Here is a 20,835-nt window from a genome sequence, read left to right as displayed (position 1 = left end):
GAGAAAATAGAGCTCCATTTAGGCAGGGAACATCCGTTTTGGGAGTTTGGCACTGATCTACACTATTTAGGTCTAAGCACTGAATTAAAAACGGTTAGCGGTCATTTGTTGTGATGGTAACTCTCTTATATAAGTTAAAAACTGGCAGTTCTTCTTGAGAAGTGAGTGCTGCCGTTTAAGGAGTTTTTGAATGCAAATACGACAATGAGGATTTCAACAAAAATATAACTGATTTTATTTGCAAAATAACATGGCTACATGTATGTTCTTTAAGTATAACATTAACAAGTAACTATTGGTGTTCCTAAGGCTTTTGTTGGGATTATGCTTGTAGCAATTGCTAAAAGTGGAAAAGAAATATAGGCTTATTGGTTAACGAAAACGGAAGGTGTATTAAACGAATAACACTGTCTAACGCAACATGTAATGATAAGGGCTTTTTAACTGATTCTTAGAACGATTAGTGACACTTTCTTTTGTCTATCTAGCGCAACGTGGAAATAAACTAAATACTTGGCGATCTTCATGACATAAAATGTCATATCGATATTTGTTGGTGTCCATAAATCGACCGAATTCGATCGATTGAAAAGCAAAGCTGCAAGTGACATAAATGCGCACTGTCGGCCTCTACAATGCTCACTGAAAGCTTCATGACCTTGATGAATGTTTCCTCGAATAGAAGTAGTCATAATAGATCAGAAAAAAGTGCCAAAACTCACCCGTAAACAGCGAAACCTTCACTCTGTTCAACTGTATTTATATCTTGCTGCGAGCACATGCGATTTTCCGCTCAGCAAGCACATGTCAATTTTTCTTATAAGACAGCTACTGATTGGCTAAAATTGGCTGCGCCATAAAACAGGATTTCTGATTGGCTGTTTCTTAATGCGAACGATGGGTCGAACCGTCGAACCAAACCGTCGAATCAAAATTTCTTGATGGCTTCAAGAATATGAAGACTGCCTAGCGGCAGCAATTACCAATTTTGTGAGCTATCCCTCGTTGGTCTATTGGATATGGCTAGGAGATATGAAGCAAATTGCCCGGGTTCGGAGGCGAGCACTACTTTGAGTTTTAAGCTTCTTTTATTGTTAGAAATAAGATTTCTTTTGTGTCAAAATCATAAGATTTCTATTGTGTAAAAATCTTTAAGTGTCCAACATTATTTTGGAATATCGATTCTAGTAACAACCCATCATAATTTGGTGTCGTTATTGCGCCATTTGCGCGCCTATATGTACAGAATCTACGTCATTTTGTCAGCATAATTTCGGAAATCAGGAGCATAATTTTGGCATAATTTGGCAAAATTTTGAGCACCGCTAGTAGCATAATATGCCACTTTTTGGAGCACAATCCGCCAAGGCCTACCTAAGAGTACGACATGGCAGACAGCCACATAGCCTGCGTAGACCAACCCCCCCCCCCCCCCCCCCCAAATAAAAAAAAATTCACAACAGCAATCTTAGCACTATGCTTTTGACAGCAACGCGGTTAACATGAACATGAAGAAAACCGTATATTAGTGTCAGGAACTTGGTTTTTGTCGACATTGGCTGTAAGTAGAGATATCTGTTAACTACTTTAGGATTCAAACAGACTCAGCATGTCTTATGTTCCGTACTTGCAGAGTTAGCGTAACTTTTGTTGATCCGCTTTCTTTTGGTTTTGTTGTAACACTCGTTGTACTCCACGTTCTTCTGTTATCGAAAAAAAGGTTCGAGTCAAACAAAGAACAGATGTACATATATAAAGACGTTAACCTGTGCTTGTAAATTGGTTAAGTTCCTGGTTATGTTATATCATGAGACAGAATAAATCTATGCTGTTGAAGCTGGGTTTGTCACCAGGGGCGGGGTACATTAAAAAATTATTTGGAAATACAAATTAAGTTACTCTAACAATAATTGGCACAAAAGAAAGATTCTCGAGGCCTGGGAGATTAATTGCGCCAAAGACCCACTCAATCGAGCCGACGGGGCGTTACTCCCCAAGGAGTATTTACTCTTGACTATCGCTAACAAGAAAAAATGACACATATCCTGAATTTTAATCAGCGTTTTGTTTATAACTGTGCTTCTGCATAATTTTTCTTTCACCTCCCCTGAAGAAGGTCCGTGATTGCGACCGAAACGTCGGGAACATTTTTTATGTAAATACTTTCAAAACGCTTTTAATCCACCAGTGCAACTTTAGTTGTATTTCCAAATAATTTTTTAAATCTATGCTGGTTTGAGTTCTGATTTGTTCTATGCTGTCGTCGAGTTCCAGTTGGCCAGATCCCGCGTACCACAGAAGTTGTGACGAGCTTCTTTCTCGCACAAGTGAGTCGCTCATGACCTAATCTTCCCTTCCCCCCCCCCCCCCCCCCCCACTCCCTCCTCCCGTTGTTATGGCCGAAGCCACCGAGTTATATGAAGAGTCGTTTTCCGCAGTCGAATCACGCGGGTAAGAAAAATCTATCATCACATAAGTTCGCGCGTACACGCCGAGAAGTGCATTAATTCTTGGATCAAGTCATGATAAAGCAACGAAAAACCACAAAACTTGCATTTGAAATTTTATTTCCCGTGTCTTACACGTCTAGTAGCAGCCTACCACAATTACCACAAGTACGATGACTCCTAATGAATCCCAAGCGCCAACAGTAAAAGGCCCGAAATCGATCTAAACAAGACTGCCTCAGTAGGTGGTCTTGGATAACTCGGAGCGGACTGCTGTTGGCATAGGAATTGAAATGCAAATCCTTAATCTTTTACTTGTTCCCCTAATCCCTTAACGCTTTTTTTACGATTCTTTAACGAGAGTAAGCTCGAGATTCAGAACGATTACAAGCAGATGATGTCGCCTTTGAGGTCATCAAAGTTGATGTGGCCCCAAGGTTCGCTGCTCGAGTCAACCAGTTTGACATGTGCTGTTTTGTCAATAAAGGCACCGACGTCCCAGGCCACACGGCCCATCGTTTCAGTGCAATTCCCAGTGGCAGTTTTGACAACCTACAAATTAAAATGCTGAGGTAAATAGTTGGCGTGTAGTGTCATGAGCATAAGATGAAGATAAGGTAAGCTTACGGGTACGGTTTTAACGGCAGATCTACGAAACTGCAAATACAGCAGTACGTTTAATTAAAGCTCGGTGATTGTGATAAACACATTTGGCAGTTGCTGTTGTAAAGTGGTCCGCTGAGTGTTGTTATAATATCCTTTGTTAAAGAATCTGAAGAAACCACGAGAGATGCAACTCAAAGGTATTTAACTGTTGTTAAAAACGGGGGGTGACAACTCTAACAAACGCTGTTTGAGCAATACTAGGTCTTAAACTTAGTCGTCCCAGAAATTTGGATCATCCTCCCGAATTTTTGGGAAACATCTCCTTTGATGTCCCGATTCTTTTCCTGCAATGTCCCGGAATTATAGCGTGTTTCCCCGAAAAATTTCTAAGTGTCCCGATTCCCGGAAAAATCTCCAGATTCCCGGAACAATTTTGGCTTTGTCCCCAAACAGCGTTTGTTAGAGTTGTCATCTCCCGTGTTAAAAGTTGGGGAGATTTTATTTCTCACTGTGATTACGACCCAAATGATTATACGACATAGCTAATAAGTTTTACTCTGAACTTCTTAAGTTTTGGGCAGACTTTAGAAACGTCTTTTCGGATGAAGATGAAAAAGCGTCTGTTATATGGAAGAACAAAAATATCAGGATAAATGGAAAGCCAGTTTTTTACAGTTTTTTGACAAAGGTGTAGTTTCAATTAGCCAACTTCAATTTCAGCAGAACAGTTCAGGGTCTTTGGATTCTCTAAGGCAAGATTTGAGATTACAGTGCAACTTCCTAGTATGGGATGGTCTTAGATCTGCGATCCCGGTATCATTAAGAAGTCAGGTAACTGAGGTAGGGCAATTAGACCGCTTAAGATTTTACTATAATGGTATGTCTTTAGATGCGACTTTGGCAAAAAATAAGGAGTATTATAATTTGCTTATTCAAAGAAAGCTGTTTTGCCAAAAGGTGCTAAAAGGTTACAAGATAAATCAGTTTAATCTTGACTCTGTCCGTTTATCAAAGATTTACCTTCTGTCACGCAATGTCTGCGTTGAAGCAATAAAAACAGCGATTTGTGGAATCAAAACTACATTGAGTCTCACCTCGCCGTCGATTATCAATTCTGCACGAACTGTATTCATATCGCAACCTCCGCCAATCAGAAACGAAATGGTATTACCCACGATCTTGAAGGGAGGGGAAGTAAGCGTTCCTTGGGGCTCGCTCCTTGAATCTCCCCTGCTGGTGCTTCTTCGGAGGGTCTGTTCTCATATCCTCCGATCCAAAAGTCTCCCTGTTGCTCGGCAGGCTGACCTCTGTTGCGAGCTGTCGGATTGTCACCATAGGTAGGCTGGTTGTCAAATACTGTACCAGTCTTTGTCCAACCACTGATGCCATTTTCGAAGTCAAACGTGCACAATGATGCTACAAGAGGAAAGTGAAGGTTAATGTGAATTATTCAATGACATCGTGCTAAGTCATATCATCCCCTTTAGATCCCTAGCAGTGACCGTAATCAAATTTACCTGCCATCGATCGATAAGATCGAAGGTAGGGAAAACGATGAATGGCTTATAGCTCTGTTAGTGTGTCTAGTATGACAAGAAGATTGTAACATTAGCATTAAACAGTGTACAGACACAGCTGAATTTATACGGAAAGTTATTTGAAATGTCATTTTAGTAAAATTAAATAGAGATGACCATGAAGTGAGCATATTTGGGAACATGGAACTGGCTTGAAAGCCAAAAAGTCCGGGATGAGCAGGTAAAATAGTGATATTTGAAAGACCTTGAAACCTTTGACTGCAAATAGTAACTGCTTTTTTGACGGTTGGCAGTTTAATTTTAGGCTGTTTGACAGCTGGTGGTTAACCCCAATGAGACCCTCGTGAAGGTCTGGAGGTCGTCAAGAGAGTGTCGGTCCATATCATGAAGATGTCGTTTATGGAACACCACCATATATATGGTTGGAATGGGGCACGCGTAATGCGTCCGTCTCAAATTTGGCGAGAAAAAAATTAGAGGATGAAGGAGCTCTACCAAGATTTTCCTGGTTTCTATCCGCTGTGAAAATTTCAGAAGATTTCACCGAAGGAAATTGAGAAAAATTAAAATCAAAGCCTAATGCACAGTGCATGGCAAACGCAGCGTTTGAGTAGTTTTAACTCACGACTTAAAAGCATTATTTTACCAGCGAAGGTTCAAGGTCACAGTTTTATTCTTGATTGTTACATTTTGGGTGTTTCAATGAGTTGGCAGAAACTAGAGAAAATTGCATTTCGTTGTGTAACATAACGGGCGCCATATTATAAGAGAAAACCCTATGGAGCCACCTTAAGGTCATTCCCCGGTTTTGCAGTGCGCCACTCTACTGCGCGCAATTTTAGACCCAGCAAATGTATTAAATGTATTAAAGTATTACTAATCAAATTGTCCTTACCTTCACAAGTTTCACCATAGAATCCGCTCTCGCACTGACAGCTGTAGCCTCCTCCTTGCTCATTAGAGCAGGTTCCTCCGTTCAAGCATGGACTTGAATAACATGGTATAATTTCTGCAAGGTAACGTTTGAAATACTACATTTCCAGCCTTCAAAGAGAACAAATTTTGCATGAACAAACAAACCAACAAGAAAATAAAACAAGTACCGCGATATTATGATCCTTACGGTGACCGGCATGTTTTAATTAGTCATAAACAACTAATCAAATTGCCCTTACCTTCACATGTTTCACCACGGAATCTGCTATCGCACTGACAGCTGTAGCCTCCTCCTTGCTCATTAGAGCAGGTTCCTCCGTTTAAGCATGGACTTGAAAAACATGGTACAATTTCTGCAAGGTAACGTTTGAAATACTACATTTCCAGCCTTCAAAGAGAACAAATTTTGCATGAACAAACCAACCAACAAGAAAGTAAAACAAAAAGTGCCGCAAAAGCTAAGTTCTTTCTGATAGTATATTTCATCATTAATGTGTGGATTGTCCGCTGTTAATTTGAATCAGAAATGGCGCAACTCCCCTCCCACCAATGCGGGCAGGGTTCGATCCCAGAACTCGGCGCTCCAGGTGGGTTGAGTTTATTGTTGTTTCTCGTCTTTCTTCCAAGAGGTTTTTCTCCGGGTACTCCGGTTTTCCCCTCTCCTTAAAAACCAACATTTCCAAATTCAAATTCGATCTGGGATCTTAGGGCCACGGAATTGTCAGTCGCAGTAGATTATGAAAGTGTCACGCGTATTAAACAGGAAGCAACGTATTTGATACACCTTTGCAATCAGCTTCAGTAGCTTTACAAGCCATTGTTTCTATAGTAACCTAATATTGGCCGGGCTTTATTTCACTTTTTAGGACCAGGAGATGTATAACTACGAGGTTATAGAGAAATGGCAACTTAATAAAACGTAAAGACTTTTGAGGTGCGCAGCGGGAAGTGATCTGGTAAAATAACATTAGAATAACGTCGTCATTTCCAAACGGCGGCCATCTTTAATCCGCCATCCGAATTTCTTCATTTTCCTAAACTTTCAAGCATCAAAAGTCCCTTTAAGGTCCTTGAACACAATTTGGGCGCGCTTCACAAGTTCAGTGCATGACACTATTAAGCGCGCGCTATGGTAGGCAAATACGACGTCCCTCAACTTTGTATCAAATGGCTCAAAAGTTGAGTTTTATCGTTAAAATAACTCAGTTTCTCGTTTGTGAACCTTTCTTTTTTTTAACCGAGCAAAGAAAGTGGTTTAACGAAGACCTTAGCCTTTAGGCATGCTTTTCAACTTTACTATGAAATCCCAATTAAAAGCCACCCATGCGCATTTGACTAAAACTCATTTGTGACTCGTTGCTTTAGTACAAAGGAACTGTTTTCTACGGAACCGATTTTTGACAAAATAGTAGTTCTCTAAAAGTCTAACTCGCCTACAAACAAAAACCAAAATCTAACAGAGGGTATCTTGGCAAAACATTAAAGTGCAAAACCAATATTTACCGCGGATGTCTCATTTGCCAGTGTCTCTTACACAATTATAATAACAATTTGAGAAAAACGTGCTTCCTTTTGCGCTTTTCACGAGCGAAGTTCTTGTGTTGTCACTCGGCGCACTAACTTCCGCCATTTTATAACGGTCGGCGCCCGTTACAATTTTTTGAGAATTTTCTGGAAAATAAAAGCAGAGCTGAAGATAAGAAATACACCCCGTTTATTAACTCATCATAGAGTATGTCTGAGCAAAATATGAGGGTAAGCAATTTTTGAACCCTGTGCCACCATTTACTCGGTCATGAAAAAAGGGCGCTGTTAAAAGGTACAATTTGTATTGCTTGTAGAAGCTATTATATGTGAGTATTTTTAATTTAAAGGGAATTTGTTCCCAAATTTTAGACCCAGCAAATGTATTAAATGTATTAAAGTATTAAAAGTCCCTTGAACAAAAAGTAATCAACAGAAAAACATTAAAATGATCTAAGACCATAAAATTCTCCACAAGAAAGTTGATTTTTGTTTATTAAAGACAAAAATGGATACACTTCAATCCATTATATTACTTCCATACGAGTTATCTATTTAAACGGAAGATTTATCAGGAGATGAATCGAACGCTTTGACTGGATTGAGCTCCGGCAAAACATTAAACAGTTGTATACCAACTCTTAATCAACGAGTCGAAGATTTGCTGTTGTTGTTGATGGTGATCTGTACTCTTTTTTCTGTATTTTATAATACAGTTTAAAATCCTCCTTCCAGAGTATAAACTAAATTATTTCAAACTGTAGTTGTTGTTGTTATTGTTATTGCTGTGCTAATTGCGTAAAAGATGAGTCAACAGTTTGAAGGGGCAACGAGAACTTATAATAGCTCTCGCACCGGCCGCAATTTTTAGCGGGGACTTCACCTCATTAACTAAATGTGGCTGTCTATTAAAGTGACTTTTCCCCAAATCTTAAGGTGAGATCGATAGGCTAACACGCTTTGATTGGTCCTGAGAAAGGACTGAACATGAGTAGCTCAGAGAGCGTTTGTTTGTTTGTTTTTTGTTGTTTTTTTTTATTTATTCAGCTCTAACCTGTTTGGATAAGAATGAAACTACTGTAGTGAAAGAAATCCTTGCTTGAGGTCTTTTTCGTTGCATCGGTAATCCCAGACGTAAGTCATTCAGTACTGCAAATTGCCTACATGTTAAATCTAACTTTCGGCCAGTTGTTCATTGAATGTCCTAATCATTTATTGCTGACTGATAACAGACTCTTTCGTAAATACCCTTTAAAACCTTAACTGTCAATCAGTATTAATTATACGCCTTTAGAATAGCTTATAGTACTAGTTTATTTAAATTGTTAACGTTTGATAGCCACCAATGGCGAGAGATCGAGAATAATGTCATTACAAGAAATCGTCTACTACAAAATTAGGTTCATTTCTTGCTAACTACTAAATATTAACTCAATTGTACTTGCATCTAACTGAATTTTAAAGCCGTTTTCCCCGAATTTCACATTGTGCGACTTAGACTAGTAACGTACCAGCAAGCTGATCCTCTAGTCGTGTCACTCTTCTGTCCAGAGATTCATCGATAGACTGGATCACTAAGAGATTAGAAAGGGGTATTAAACCTTGATAATAAACATTGTTTCTTAAGTCTTTGCCGAAAGTTAGTTATACATTTCCACTTGTTTAATAGGTCTTTGCAACAATTACCAGCCTCACTGATTAACTTAATTTTTAGCTGTACCAGGATGATCCCTAAAAATGAAAATAGTATCTTTTAATTGGCTAGAAAGTTAATTTTCAGACCAGTGACTTAAGGCGGTAGGCGACAAGGAAAAATTCAGTTCCTTTACTTCGTTTATCAAAAAAAAAAAAAAAAAGCGTGTATTGTATAACCGTTAGAAATCATTAGAGCATCATTTACTCATGACGAGAATTAAAAGAATATTTTTTCAAAATGAGAAGAAAATGACCGAACGACGAAACAAAAAGTGAAAGAGAGCAAGAAAGGGGGAAAGACATTCGACAAAATTTCGTGGATAGCTCTAGTTAGGTTAGTCTCACTTACGAGTTGTACACTTCTTGGGACACTGCTTTTTTGCCTCTGAAGTAATAAGCATGTGTGCCAGCAGGACACTTATAATGAGAACATAGGAGGTATTCATGATGAGTAACGAGATAACACGTCCAGATCTAGAAAAACAAAACAGAAAATTTGTAAGAAAGAAAATAAGTAAATCAGGCATATCTTGGCTTGTAGTGCTCTATGCTAAGAGTAAAAAAAACGATTTAAGGAAACAGAATAATAGGTACACTACATTTAATTTGACTCTGAAAAACTTTCAAGAGATCTTTTTCCCCGCAAAGCTGTAGGCAGGTTTCATTTGGTCGAAACACCAATTCCAAAGTAAACACTTCCACCAATTACAAAAGACGTAAAAACGGCATCGAACCAATCAGAACTCGAAGCTATGCGTGCGAGCAGGACACGATTCATTTTGGTTTTGCTTCTATTTGGTTCAGAAAGTAGCACGAGTTTTGCTAAGCAATCAAAACGCGTGGTAAAGCAAACGTATGAAAAAATGTACGAAAGCAAATGTGTAAAAGAAATGGTAAACGCCACAGCTGTTCAACCATCGAGTTATGGATACAGCTGTTGAAAGTGACACTAAATTTTGAGTCTGTGGATGTTTGACTATCCGAATGAAATTCCATTGGGAAGAACGTTTCTTTGGAGCTGTTTATTATGTATTTCATGTTAGTTCTAACTTCTAACATTTGTCCTTGACACTCAAGTTGGCTCAAATATTTAGTAAAGTAGAGGATTTGATGGGTCGGAGTCCATAAACTACTGTTTATAACCGTAGCATTCAAAATTATTTTTTGGCTATGCCTATTGGCGTGTTAGTTGAGGATTGCGAGTTTTTCTATTTCATAGACGTTTGATTAAAATACGCACAGACATGCGCTTGAAAATCGTGGCTGATTAATTTGCAATGAAACAGGTAAAATAATTTGGGTTCTCAGTGTCAGCTGGTCTCACAAAACTTTGGTACACCGCTCTAACTAGCTTATACTTTAAAACATGAAGATCTAATGGCTCTACATAAAATACCTACACTGGTACTAAAACGAAATTTAACGAAATACCATCATTACAAAATGCAAATAACTCAGTGGAAAACGCGAGAAAGTCCGGTGGGAACGTGTTAAAACATGAAAAAGTGGCCATGCACAAGTATGTCTTCAGGCCTACTAAGATATAATGACTTTCAACTGGTACGGTCATAGGAAATTCGTTGAATTGGAGAGAACACGAGAGAAAAAAAAATGGAAATCTTATTGGTTCATGGCAATAAAATAGTTTTAGAGCGCACCTTTCGTAAACGACAAGCTGAAAACTCTGAGAAAACGAAAGGAGGACACTTACCGATCTTCGTGCTCAATTGTCGGTGGCTGTCTTGTTTAACTCGCCGAGGAAACTAAAATTATTTCAGTCTTGATCCTGTATATCCCCTGTCTCTATGAGGCGGAGATTGAAGTCACTTTTGTTTTGCGAGCCAATCATGTCCTTTGTTTTGACACATTGGTTGTCCCACTGCTAGCGGCAGTAATTTTGGACGTTAGTTTATGCTCGACACGCCGAAAGCGGAGGTGGGGGTTGCATGTTGGTGGCCAAAGATCGCCATAGTTCCCATCACCAGGAATGCGTCCACTTTGATCTTACCGTATTATTTGGTCTCTAAAAATAACCAATTCACTCGATAAATGGGTCTGATTGACGGTGGCGAAAAAAAATAGCATTTTTTAAAGTTGACTTATGCTCGGCACGCCGAAAGCGGTGGTGGAGATTGCACGTTGGTTGCCAAAGATCGCCATGGTTGCGTCCACTGTGATCTTACCGTGTTATTTATCTCTAAAAATAATCAATTCGCTGAATAAATGGGTCTCAGAGAATCAAAAATTTCAAAAAAGGATGCGACGTCACTTTTTTCACTTTTCGAGTCTTAAGCCCCATTCACACCAACAAAACAAGTTTAATTAAACCAGGTTTAACAAAATGAAAATTGGTAACAGAAAGCTGAATCATTAGCTTTGACCGTAGGATTCAAGTAAACTTTAACTTATGCTTTCATTTGTGCTAAATCTGTAGTCGACAAAAATCCGAAAGCAGCTTTTATGAATGAAACAATTTTAAACTGTGTTTAACTAAACAGCTTTTAAACGTGTTTAAGCCTTGGTGTGAATGGGGCATTAGACATGTGGCTCTTGACAACTAACCCCTGTGTCGGCTGAATTAAAAATTGACCTTAATTAGAATCCAAAACAAATATTTCTTTTGAACTGACAAAAAAATTTAAGAAATTTAGGGATGTTTTATTTTGTTTCGGCTTATCGTTGTTATTGTAATTTTTCATTTTTTTGGTGCAGCAGTTTTCTACTTGTTTATTGAACCCTGGAACTTCCTAGCGTCAGTAAAGCGCGCGCTCTGATTGGCTGATATGCGCCATCCATTTGCCCATGGGTTACACACTGATGTGAGCATGCTTTAGCTTGGCTTCTCGCTCGTTTGATTCCATCAAGGTTTATTAGAGTTTTTCAGCACATAACCTGAGTCAAATAGTTTAATTTGGCCCAAGTTAAACTATTAACTAAATAAAATTACTGTTCTCAGTCGCAACTAACAGTAATTTCTATCGGCTGGCTGTTTCTCTGTTTCCCATAATATTAAAACTGTCAAACCCTGCCTGAACACCGAGATCAAAGCTACTAAGGAATTGGCATTGTTTGCATAGAACTTTGTTAGGATTCTTTGCTTTGTTTATACAAAAATTATTCGTGTGAACTCCAATACGTTTACCTTCAATGCGATGAATATTTTTGAGGAATTTTAAATGGAATAAAGATTAGTTCATAACTTTACTTCTAGACTGATTTATTGTTGTGCTATTGACAGTGCAAGTTTAATCTTTAGTTCTTTCATTTATTCCACGGCTATTTTAGGAATAAGATTAGAGGAAAAAGAAGAAGTCTTTCTCTATAGCACTGCATCCATAAGTACTAAAACTGTGGAGGGACGTCCTCGTTATATTTTAATACAGCTTTTACTTTATTCATATTTATTGATAAAAACATGTTTATGCCAATGAATCCGGCAAAGAGAACTGGGCAAACAGAGGAGCAACTGAACAAACCAGAAATGTAAATTACGAGCAAACGAACAATCGGATGAGCAAACGGAAAGCCGTATGACCGAGTAAACGATCAAACGGTCCACCGAGAGTTCACCGGTGAAAACGAATGAACTAATAAAAAAAAAACCGAGTGAACGAACTCACCAAAACCAGATGAACAACTGAACGACCGAAAGAAGAGCTCTTTTGTTTAGGATCAATTTTTTGATATTTTAATGCAAACCTAAAAGCATATGTCCTTTCAGAATGAGTGAGAAACGAGGTGGGCTTAGTTCTCGTTGATTGTTTTAATTTTCAGTACGTTATGATAATATCAGTATGGACGTATTAATAATGAGCTCACAAAAAAAATATATTATAGAAACAGCATAGATTGACAAAGAAAAAAAAAGAAAGATTCGTTGGCTCAAAAGGTCTGTCATTCTCGTCAGGGGAACAGTGAACAGACCCGGTAGAGAGTTCAAGAAACGCTAAACAATGAAAAACGAACGAGGGAAGAAATGTAAACACAATGGCAAGGGAGAAATTTTAAATAACATCAGGGTGAATCTCTCAACTACAATTCTATGAAGTTTCACGTTTCAGTACATTGATAAAACTAATAATTATTTGTACCTGAACAGTCTGGTTGGAGGAGAAAACTGAACTCCCCGACTGCCAACTGTAAAACTAGCTCACTTTATGCGTGTGATGCATTTACATATTGTTTAACCTAATTTGGATACATTTAGTTTTATAGATTAACGTTCTATTATCCCACAAAAACGGTAAAGAGTCATTATAATTTGTTTTTCCCTCTCAGCGAAAGTCAATGTTACGTCTTGAGGCAAAGCACATGAATGTTCATGATACAAAATTTAATAAAATCGGCATAAGAACAGCGGGGAGCATTCTGATCGGCGCGGCTTCTATCATTAGCAGCGAAAAAGGGAATTGAGAGTCAACATCATAAGCCCGATAGAAGAAGAAGGGGGATAATAGAGGAAAAAACAAGGAGAAAAACATCGTAATATATGTATATTACAAAACACCAAAACACTATGTTTATCCCTATACACGAGAAACCTGTTCATGATTACATATGGGAAATTCGTTATTTTTATTTTATTTTATTTTTTTTAAGATTTATGATCATCTGTATCATCTACACTGTTATTATTGTACGCCATCGATCCTTCAACATGATTTTTCTAAGCTGACGTGGTGTTCAGATAGAATGCAAATAAGAAGTCGGTGTTTTGTTTTGTTTGGCGCCCTTTTCATTTGTTTTGACTTATTATAACAATTGTTTGGCAAAAATAGAGGCACGCAACTTTGGCAAGGATGAGAATGGTTCAAATTGAAATAAATAGATGGGGTAAGGTTCCCACGAAAAGGAACATTACTAAGATTGCAATGAATGTTTTGTCCTTGGGCCTTACTTTTAAGCTCAAAAGCTTGCATATTGGCTGGTAAAATAGAAATTGGAACAGTGCACGTGCTTTTCTCTGGCCCTAAGGGAATGGAACTGAGAATGTGCTGTTCTTTGAGCATCCCCCGTATGGAAGAGAGAGAATATTCTAAGTTTGCATTCATTTGTTAATCATTATGGCTAACCGGTAAAAAGAAGCTTGTACACCATCGATCCTTCAACATGATGTTTCTAAGCTGACGTGGTGCTAAGATAGAATGCAAATAAGAAGTCGGTGTTCTCGGAGTAGTATCACTTTCTTTGTTTTGTTTGGCGCCTTTTTTATTTGTTTTGACTTATTATAACAATGGTTTGACAGGAATAGAAGCACGCATCTAGGGCAAGGATGTTAATGGTTCAAATTGAAACAAAAAAAAAAATGTTGAGCCGAAAGCTCCATGAAAAAGAACACTTCTAAGATTACAATAAATGTTTTGTCGTTGTGACTGACTTAAACTTGCATATTGGCTGGTAAAATAGAAATTGGAACAGTGTACGTGTTTTTCTCTGGCCCTTAGGGAATGGAAATGAGAAAGTGCTTTTCTCAGAGCAGAACTTTCTGTAACCATTCTTTGTGAGGTTTAGCGCCTGAGTTTATTCGTATAGTCTGACTATGACGCTTGTTTCAGTTGATTTTTACGGACGATAGCAATGGTATGCCAGAAACAGAAGCATGTTAACATTAAAAGAGTCTTTACCCAACACGTTTCTAGGTAAACGTTGAGCTACAAGAGCATGCACGCTTAGGTCTCACCCAATGTTCAATGTCAAGGAAAAATGATAAAAACCAAAATAAAGAAGTACAAAGGAAAGTTCTTCTCAGAGAACAGCATTTTCTCACTTGCATTCCATTATGGTCAGAGAATTCATCAGTAACTTCCTGTGGCTCAGCAAAATTGGAGTTACAAGATAATGGGTGGCTGGCCTCAAGCAATATTCAATGTCAAGGGAAAACAAAATTAAAACAGAAATACCAAAAAACAAGAAAAGGATGATGCCATGGCTACTGAGAGACATAAAGTGAATAACATCTTTGCTTTGAGCCATCTTTTTGCAGAGGCTTGCAGAGGATACGGAGATTAAAAACCCGAGATCAAGGAGCAGTTACTACAGATCAAGACTTTGTCCTTCATCAAAGTGAGTTTTTTCTAAATTTTGATGTATTAAGGTTTTATTCTAGCTATTTAGGTTTTAATACAATTTTGTTGACCGAGTTGCTCACTTTCGGGGCTCTATAAAGTCCACGTTCTTTGGATGATTTTAAAAAACTAATCGTCAAAGCTTGTTTTCACTTACTAACTGTCCTTTCAAAACAGTTTTTGTTTTCAGCTAGTTTTATGTTAGCTTCTGTGCATGGGGTTTCCCAACTGTGTGATAATGTTTACAATCTGCTCCATTAGCTAGGATGGTATACGTGCAAGTCACGCTAACATTTGATTGACGAAAAAATTATGACGGTGTTATCATTTAGTCGCGACCTGATAAAAGTCAGTGTCCACTAAGCTCTGACAGCATTTCTTGCTTTTCTACATTGTGATTTATTTTATCAAGTATTCACATAATTAAGCCAGGATATCTTTTAATAAAATATAACTTTGAAATTGAAACGTTTGTTCGCTTTCCAGCATGTCTTTCAAATGTGGAATTTTCTTGATGGTGCTGGTGTGCGGCATTGGATATTGTTGTAAGTATGTTTCCGTTCACATCCCCAAGCATACAAATACACATGCACACTAATTAAAATAGAAATGAATCTTTAAACGTTCTTAAAATGTTGTACTCAAAACATAATTCCAAGCAATTCACTGACATTAATGTACAACGGCTCGATTACCACTATTGCTGATCACGTTTTTAACCTAACTAACGGCTAACTCAGTTTTTTTTCTCGCGAAAGTACACGGGCAAAGAATAGAGATTTTACGGCTTATGTGCTTCGAATGAATTAATTTTGTAGCTTTAAGATTGCAAATTAGTCCAACGTTGGAAGCTTCGAAAACCATTACACACTTTTTCATATCAGATAGATTTTCCATCGTCATAATGTAACATAGGATATTTGAATATCAGGATACTCCGAAGACACCCTCTTTTAAGAAATTTTAACTCCAGAAAACAAAACCAAATACTTTAAATTTGGCAAGATCACAGCGATAAGACGCTGAGAAATATTGTCAATTCAACGTCCGTAGATAGTTGTAGATCGAAGTTGCTCGATAGTTTTTAATACTCAGCCGTCTTAGTTTTATTCAGTTATCATATCATTGCATGCTTTTAAGCTCTTGGATTTTTAACATTATTATTGTTATTATTATTTTATCAGTTGGTGTGATATCTTGCGATTTTACCAACTTAATTGATTGTAGATATAGAGGTAGATGTAGATGAAGATGTAGATCTAGGTGTAGATGAATCTTTGGAAATACTTGAGACAGGAAGTTATCGATGGCAAGAAAACAAAATAACTCGCATAGGAATTCATTCCGAACACAAGTTTATGAATTCTACCCTCCCCTCCACACTTTCCCCACTCTGCCCCGGGTAGTTGCAGGCTTCTTTCAGTCTTTACTGTCCATCAATCATTCATTGGTTCACTGATTCATTAATTGTTCTTTCATGAATTCTTTCTTTCCTTCCTTCTTTCCATCCTTCCTTACTACACTCCTATCGTTCGTTCGTTCGTTCGTTCGTTCGTTAGTTCGTTCGTTCGTTCGTTCGTTCGTTCGTTCGTTCGTTCATTCATTCATTCATTCATTCGTTTGTCTGTTTATTTATCTATTTATTTTGTTTCTTATTATTTTTTACAGGGGCAGGTATGATTCCTAACTTGCTGACTGTTCATGTTGGACTATCCACCACTGGATCAATAAGGTCCAGGGATGTGAAGCTTAGTGTCGTTACTATCTGAGGGATAATTTTTACTTTATGCAGATAATAGCAGCATTTTTTAAGTCTGTAATTTTGTGATTCAAAAATATATACTGCCTCAGCAAAGGTGCGTGACTTACTTTTAATCACTAAAATGCTTAACACTTGGACAAAACAGATAAAAACGAGAAACTGATTCAGCTTTCTGACTTAATTATTGCAGCGGTACTAATCCAGAGCACACATAGACTGCGAACCAGAGGATCACCTAAAAACCCACATCTGGGGTGTTGTTAACTGATTGTTTAATTTCTCACTGATCCCATACACTGTGAACTCAAAAACCCTGAGAACCCTCTCGAATACTGGCCTCCCTCGCTCGTTACAATCTCGATCTCTTTTCTTCTAGATTACGCAAAAATGCCCTGTGGACATAGACATAATTGGCTATTTTAGCGTCACACCCTCCAACATGTCATCTCGTGTTTGCTCACACTATAACACTAATCATTGCGTGATATATTCGTTCAATATTCAACAAAGGAATGATTTTTTATTTGATTTTTAAGGAAGCAGAAGCCTACAAGAGCGGTTGCCTTTTCCGTGAAACTCAAAGCGGGAAAAGACGTTTGCTCTTGCAGGCTGAGGAGGCAGTACATTGGAAGTAGAGAAATTCGACTGACGACAGAAATCTTTTCTGAAGAGAGTGATATTGTTCACATTAAAATTCATGGAAAACGAGTTTCAGTGATTGGGAAGAACAATAATATTTTTGACCAAATCTCGGCTTTAGTTCTCAAGAAAGATGAAATGTTGCGCATGGCTAATATGAATGCTTGTGGCACGGCTACGTTGCTTCTTGTTTAATTTTGTACTTTCACGGATACCATATTGGTGTTTGCAAGTCGATATCATCAGGGGCACCCAAGGACAGTTTTCTCTCCAATCCTTTGAAGCACAATTTTAGGCTATTGGAGTGCTTTTAAAGTTCTGTAGGTTCATTTCAGGCCGCGCTATAATATTATTATCTGTTCGGTCATTCTAGGGGAACTTGAGTCTTTTCGAAATTTCTAGGGTATTTTTGTCCATTTCCCGAAAACCAACCTTAGGTCTTATTTCCTTTCCGAAAATCTTAGCTGACCTTTCTTCGGTACCTGAAACCACATTTTTATCAATCTGAAAACACAGGGCGTTTAAATTTCCCATATCACGAACGTTCGAGGTGAAAATTCCCTTTAGAAAATTGTAGGGGATTAAGGGCCTTACGAACAGATAATTTACCGAAACGATCTGCTGGGTGCCCCTCATATCATGGACGCAAACAGACTATTGTTAATTTGTAAGTTGAGAACAGTGCGGCCTTAGCGACACTATTAATCCGGCGATTCTCTCTTTTCATGTTTTTTATCCAAACAATCATAATTTCAACGTCTGTGCGAATTTGTTCTCTAGGTGGTTGTTGGGATAAAAGAAACGACTGCGAGGGTTTGAGGGACCGTGGCGACTGCTTTAGTAACCCGTACTCAATGTTACGAGAATGTCCGGTTACTTGTGGTGTGCATTGCGGTAAGTATATATAAGAGCCTGTTTGCCTTCCATACATTCGTGTTATGTGCCAAACAAAACCAACTCTGTTTGATGTATTTTTTCAGTCAGTAACGCAGGCATACTCGGTATACTTAGCATACTTTTTACGTTTTTGTGTCAAGTAGACACATAAAATTTAATCATTTTTAATATTCTTGATCCATGCCAGGACCACTACCCGGATTGTCTAAATAAAGAAAAAGAGTGTCATACCCACCCTTACGGACCCTTTTATTTAATCTTTTTTAAATGTTTTTTAGATCCATGCCAGGACGAGCGCTTTATGGACTGTGAGAATAGAAAAGATGGGTGCCATAGGGACCCCCTGATGTTTGGACTCTATTGTCCAAAGACCTGTGGAATTTGTTATTGAAAAGTGGGATCGGTAAGTTTTGCTTTGACTGAGAGACTGATTGAATATCAGTGTTATAATTTAACACTATCTTAATGTTATAAATAATATTAAAATTGATACGTTTATTGGGGGAAAAAAGTTAAAATGTGAAAACTTTGAATCAGTGCAAACGTTTTGCACCGCATAAAAAAGTCAAGTATAACACGGGCAGAGTCAAAGATGGGAAAGTCAAGACACTTTCGATTGCGTTTCCTAATATTATACATTATGGTTCTTCGTTTTACAGAAGATTGGACAGCTTTACAGAACAAGAAATGGGGATCCAAGCCAAAGACTGTCAAATCATATTAGATGTTTACTGACTGAGATCGAAAACAATAATTGTGGGACTTAAGTTGTTGCTGGAATAATAAAGAGGTGTAAACGGAATTCATTATGATGGTTTGATTTATTTTACTTCTTTTTTTTTTTTCCTTTTTTTCATCTTACATGGTTCACATGCATAAAAGAAATAACAGAACAGAAAGCACAGAGAGAGAGAGAGAGAGAGAGAGAGAGAGAGAGAGAGAGAGAGAGAGAGAGAGAGAGAGAGAGAGAGAGAGAGAGAGAGAGAGAGAAACAAATAAGCAAAGAGAAAACGATATCCCCATTTGTTGTTTTCATTTGACGAGATAAAACATGTTTTGATAGTTTTAGCTTCAGTTTCAAACGTCCGCCATGTTATAAAATGAAAAACCCTCAATCTTCTGTTTGAAACTGTTGAAATTTTATAAAGAATTTAGTTCTTTTTCTGAAAGTTATCCTCGTATCACCAGCCAGTAAGGTTGAGAAAAGTGGGATAACCATCGATTCCTGGGGACTATGGTTGTTATTTTAAAATAATGTACTGATTGAAATTTAGGCCATCAATTCTGAGAGTCTCTTGACACTAGATGCGTGGAAACTCTAAATCTTAAAAATAACGAATTCAGAAATTAAGCTTAACAACTATAAAAGAAATGGAACTTAATACTGTTTAAAAGAACCTGGATTAGCCCACATTTTGGGGACCCCGCAACATATTTTTTTTTCTCGCAACGCCAAATCTCGTTAAGAGTTGAAGGAAAAATAGGCTAGTAAGCATCTTGATAGACTGGAAGGTAGAAACGTGGGTGAATAGGTAGCCGAATCGTCATCCCGATCGGCCAGAAAAACTATGGGGTATAGTTTGAAGTGAAGAACGATCATGATATCTCTCAGTTAGTACGCGCGGTGTGGTTGGTCAATTTTGCGGGCCGTATTTCACTGTACAAGATGCTGGATTCGAAAGTTTCCTTTCCCGCGCGCCCGATTAACCTCAGAGAGATAATAAATATCTTACTGACCTCGTTTTCTCGGTCAGTACTGTAAGTTACGAATCCTCGTTTTTTCCCGTTGATTTATAGCCCAAGTGCGAAAATATACGGGAAAAAACTCGCTCCAGCAACTTACAGTAGTTTTCTGTGCCAGTATAACAGTGTAGCCCTTCTGTCCTCTGGCAGCCTGAGCGGGTTCAGTTATAAAAGCGAATAAGAGCGTGTCATATGTTGATTTAGAATTTTAGAACAAAAGTTCTTGTAAGTGTTTATTTTTACATGATATTTTACAGAATCGTTAGTACACTCGAGTTCCAGTAATAGCGACATCGTAGGGACCACTGAAATTATCAGTCACTTAGAGCAGTAACTGTAAACGCAGCACCCCTTCTACCATAAGTTCCGAAACTTTATGTGACCTCATACGCATGATCCTTACCATGAACAATTTTACGTTCAACGACAAACACTATCTACACACTCACGGAACTGCTATGGGAACCAGAATGGTTCCTTCTTACGCCAATTTGTTTCTCGCCAAATTAGAGGCGGACGCATTACTACGTGCACCATTTTAACCACACATATGGTGGCGCTTCAAGGACGACATCTTCATGATATGGACACACTCTCGCGACGACCTCCAAACTGGCGTTCACTACTTCTGTCAATAACATTCACCCCACTATTAAACTTACATCCAATTATTCTCTCACATCTATACCCTTTCTGGACGTCAGTGTATCTCTCTATAACGGCACCATCACCACCGACCTTTACACTAAGGCTACTGACAAACATCAATACTTGTTACAATCTTCATGTCATCCTAGACACACTAAGGGAGCCATTCCATTCAGCTTAGCTCTCAGACTTCGACGTATTTGTTCTTCTGACGAAACTTTGAAACTCCGAACAAACGAACTCAGAACGTATCTCAACAAACGGGGATACAATCTTCCATTCCTCAACCAATAAATAGGACGCGTTAACGGCATCCCACGCTCCGACGCTATAGC

General features: G+C 38.2%; 1 protein-coding gene, 1 long non-coding RNA gene and 1 pseudogene across 5 annotated transcripts in view; 2 read left to right on the top strand and 1 right to left on the bottom strand.

The window, feature by feature from the left end:
* Nucleotides 1–2,831: 2,831 nt before the first annotated feature.
* The window catches only part of LOC146450895 (uncharacterized), a 110,286-nt pseudogene continuing 92,282 nt past the window's right edge, over nucleotides 2,832–20,835 (bottom strand). The window contains exons 4-5 of the transcript XR_014860194.1: nucleotides 4,148–4,469; nucleotides 2,832–2,999 (exon numbers count right to left, since the gene is read on the bottom strand). The product of XR_014860194.1 is annotated as an uncharacterized LOC146450895 (transcript). The remainder of the gene's footprint in view (nucleotides 3,000–4,147; nucleotides 4,470–20,835) is intronic.
* Nucleotides 14,614–20,835, top strand: part of LOC146450899 (uncharacterized) — a 34,886-nt gene continuing 28,664 nt past the window's right edge. For 2 of the 3 annotated variants that reach the window (XR_014860185.1, XR_014860184.1), the window contains exons 1-2: nucleotides 14,614–14,809; nucleotides 15,298–15,356. This is a non-coding gene — a long non-coding RNA (uncharacterized LOC146450899). Of the gene's footprint in view, nucleotides 14,810–15,297; nucleotides 15,357–16,479; nucleotides 16,498–20,835 lie in introns of those variants that run through there. The other variant, XR_014860186.1, reaches the window with a different exon arrangement.
* On the top strand, nucleotides 17,853–18,904 carry LOC146450903 (uncharacterized). The gene is made up of 3 exons (XM_085099811.1): nucleotides 17,853–18,106; nucleotides 18,388–18,512; nucleotides 18,769–18,904. Exons 1-2 carry the CDS (start codon nucleotides 17,938–17,940, stop codon nucleotides 18,498–18,500), a joined length of 282 nt encoding a protein of 93 aa, XP_084955937.1. The 5' UTR covers nucleotides 17,853–17,937; the 3' UTR covers nucleotides 18,501–18,512; nucleotides 18,769–18,904.

This window comes from Pavona decussata, unplaced genomic scaffold (genome assembly GCF_977016875.1).
Source record: "Pavona decussata unplaced genomic scaffold, jaPavDecu1.1 SCAFFOLD_416, whole genome shotgun sequence".
Lineage (NCBI taxonomy): Eukaryota > Metazoa > Cnidaria > Anthozoa > Scleractinia > Agariciidae > Pavona > Pavona decussata.
This window is presented reverse-complemented; position numbering and strand designations above follow the sequence as displayed.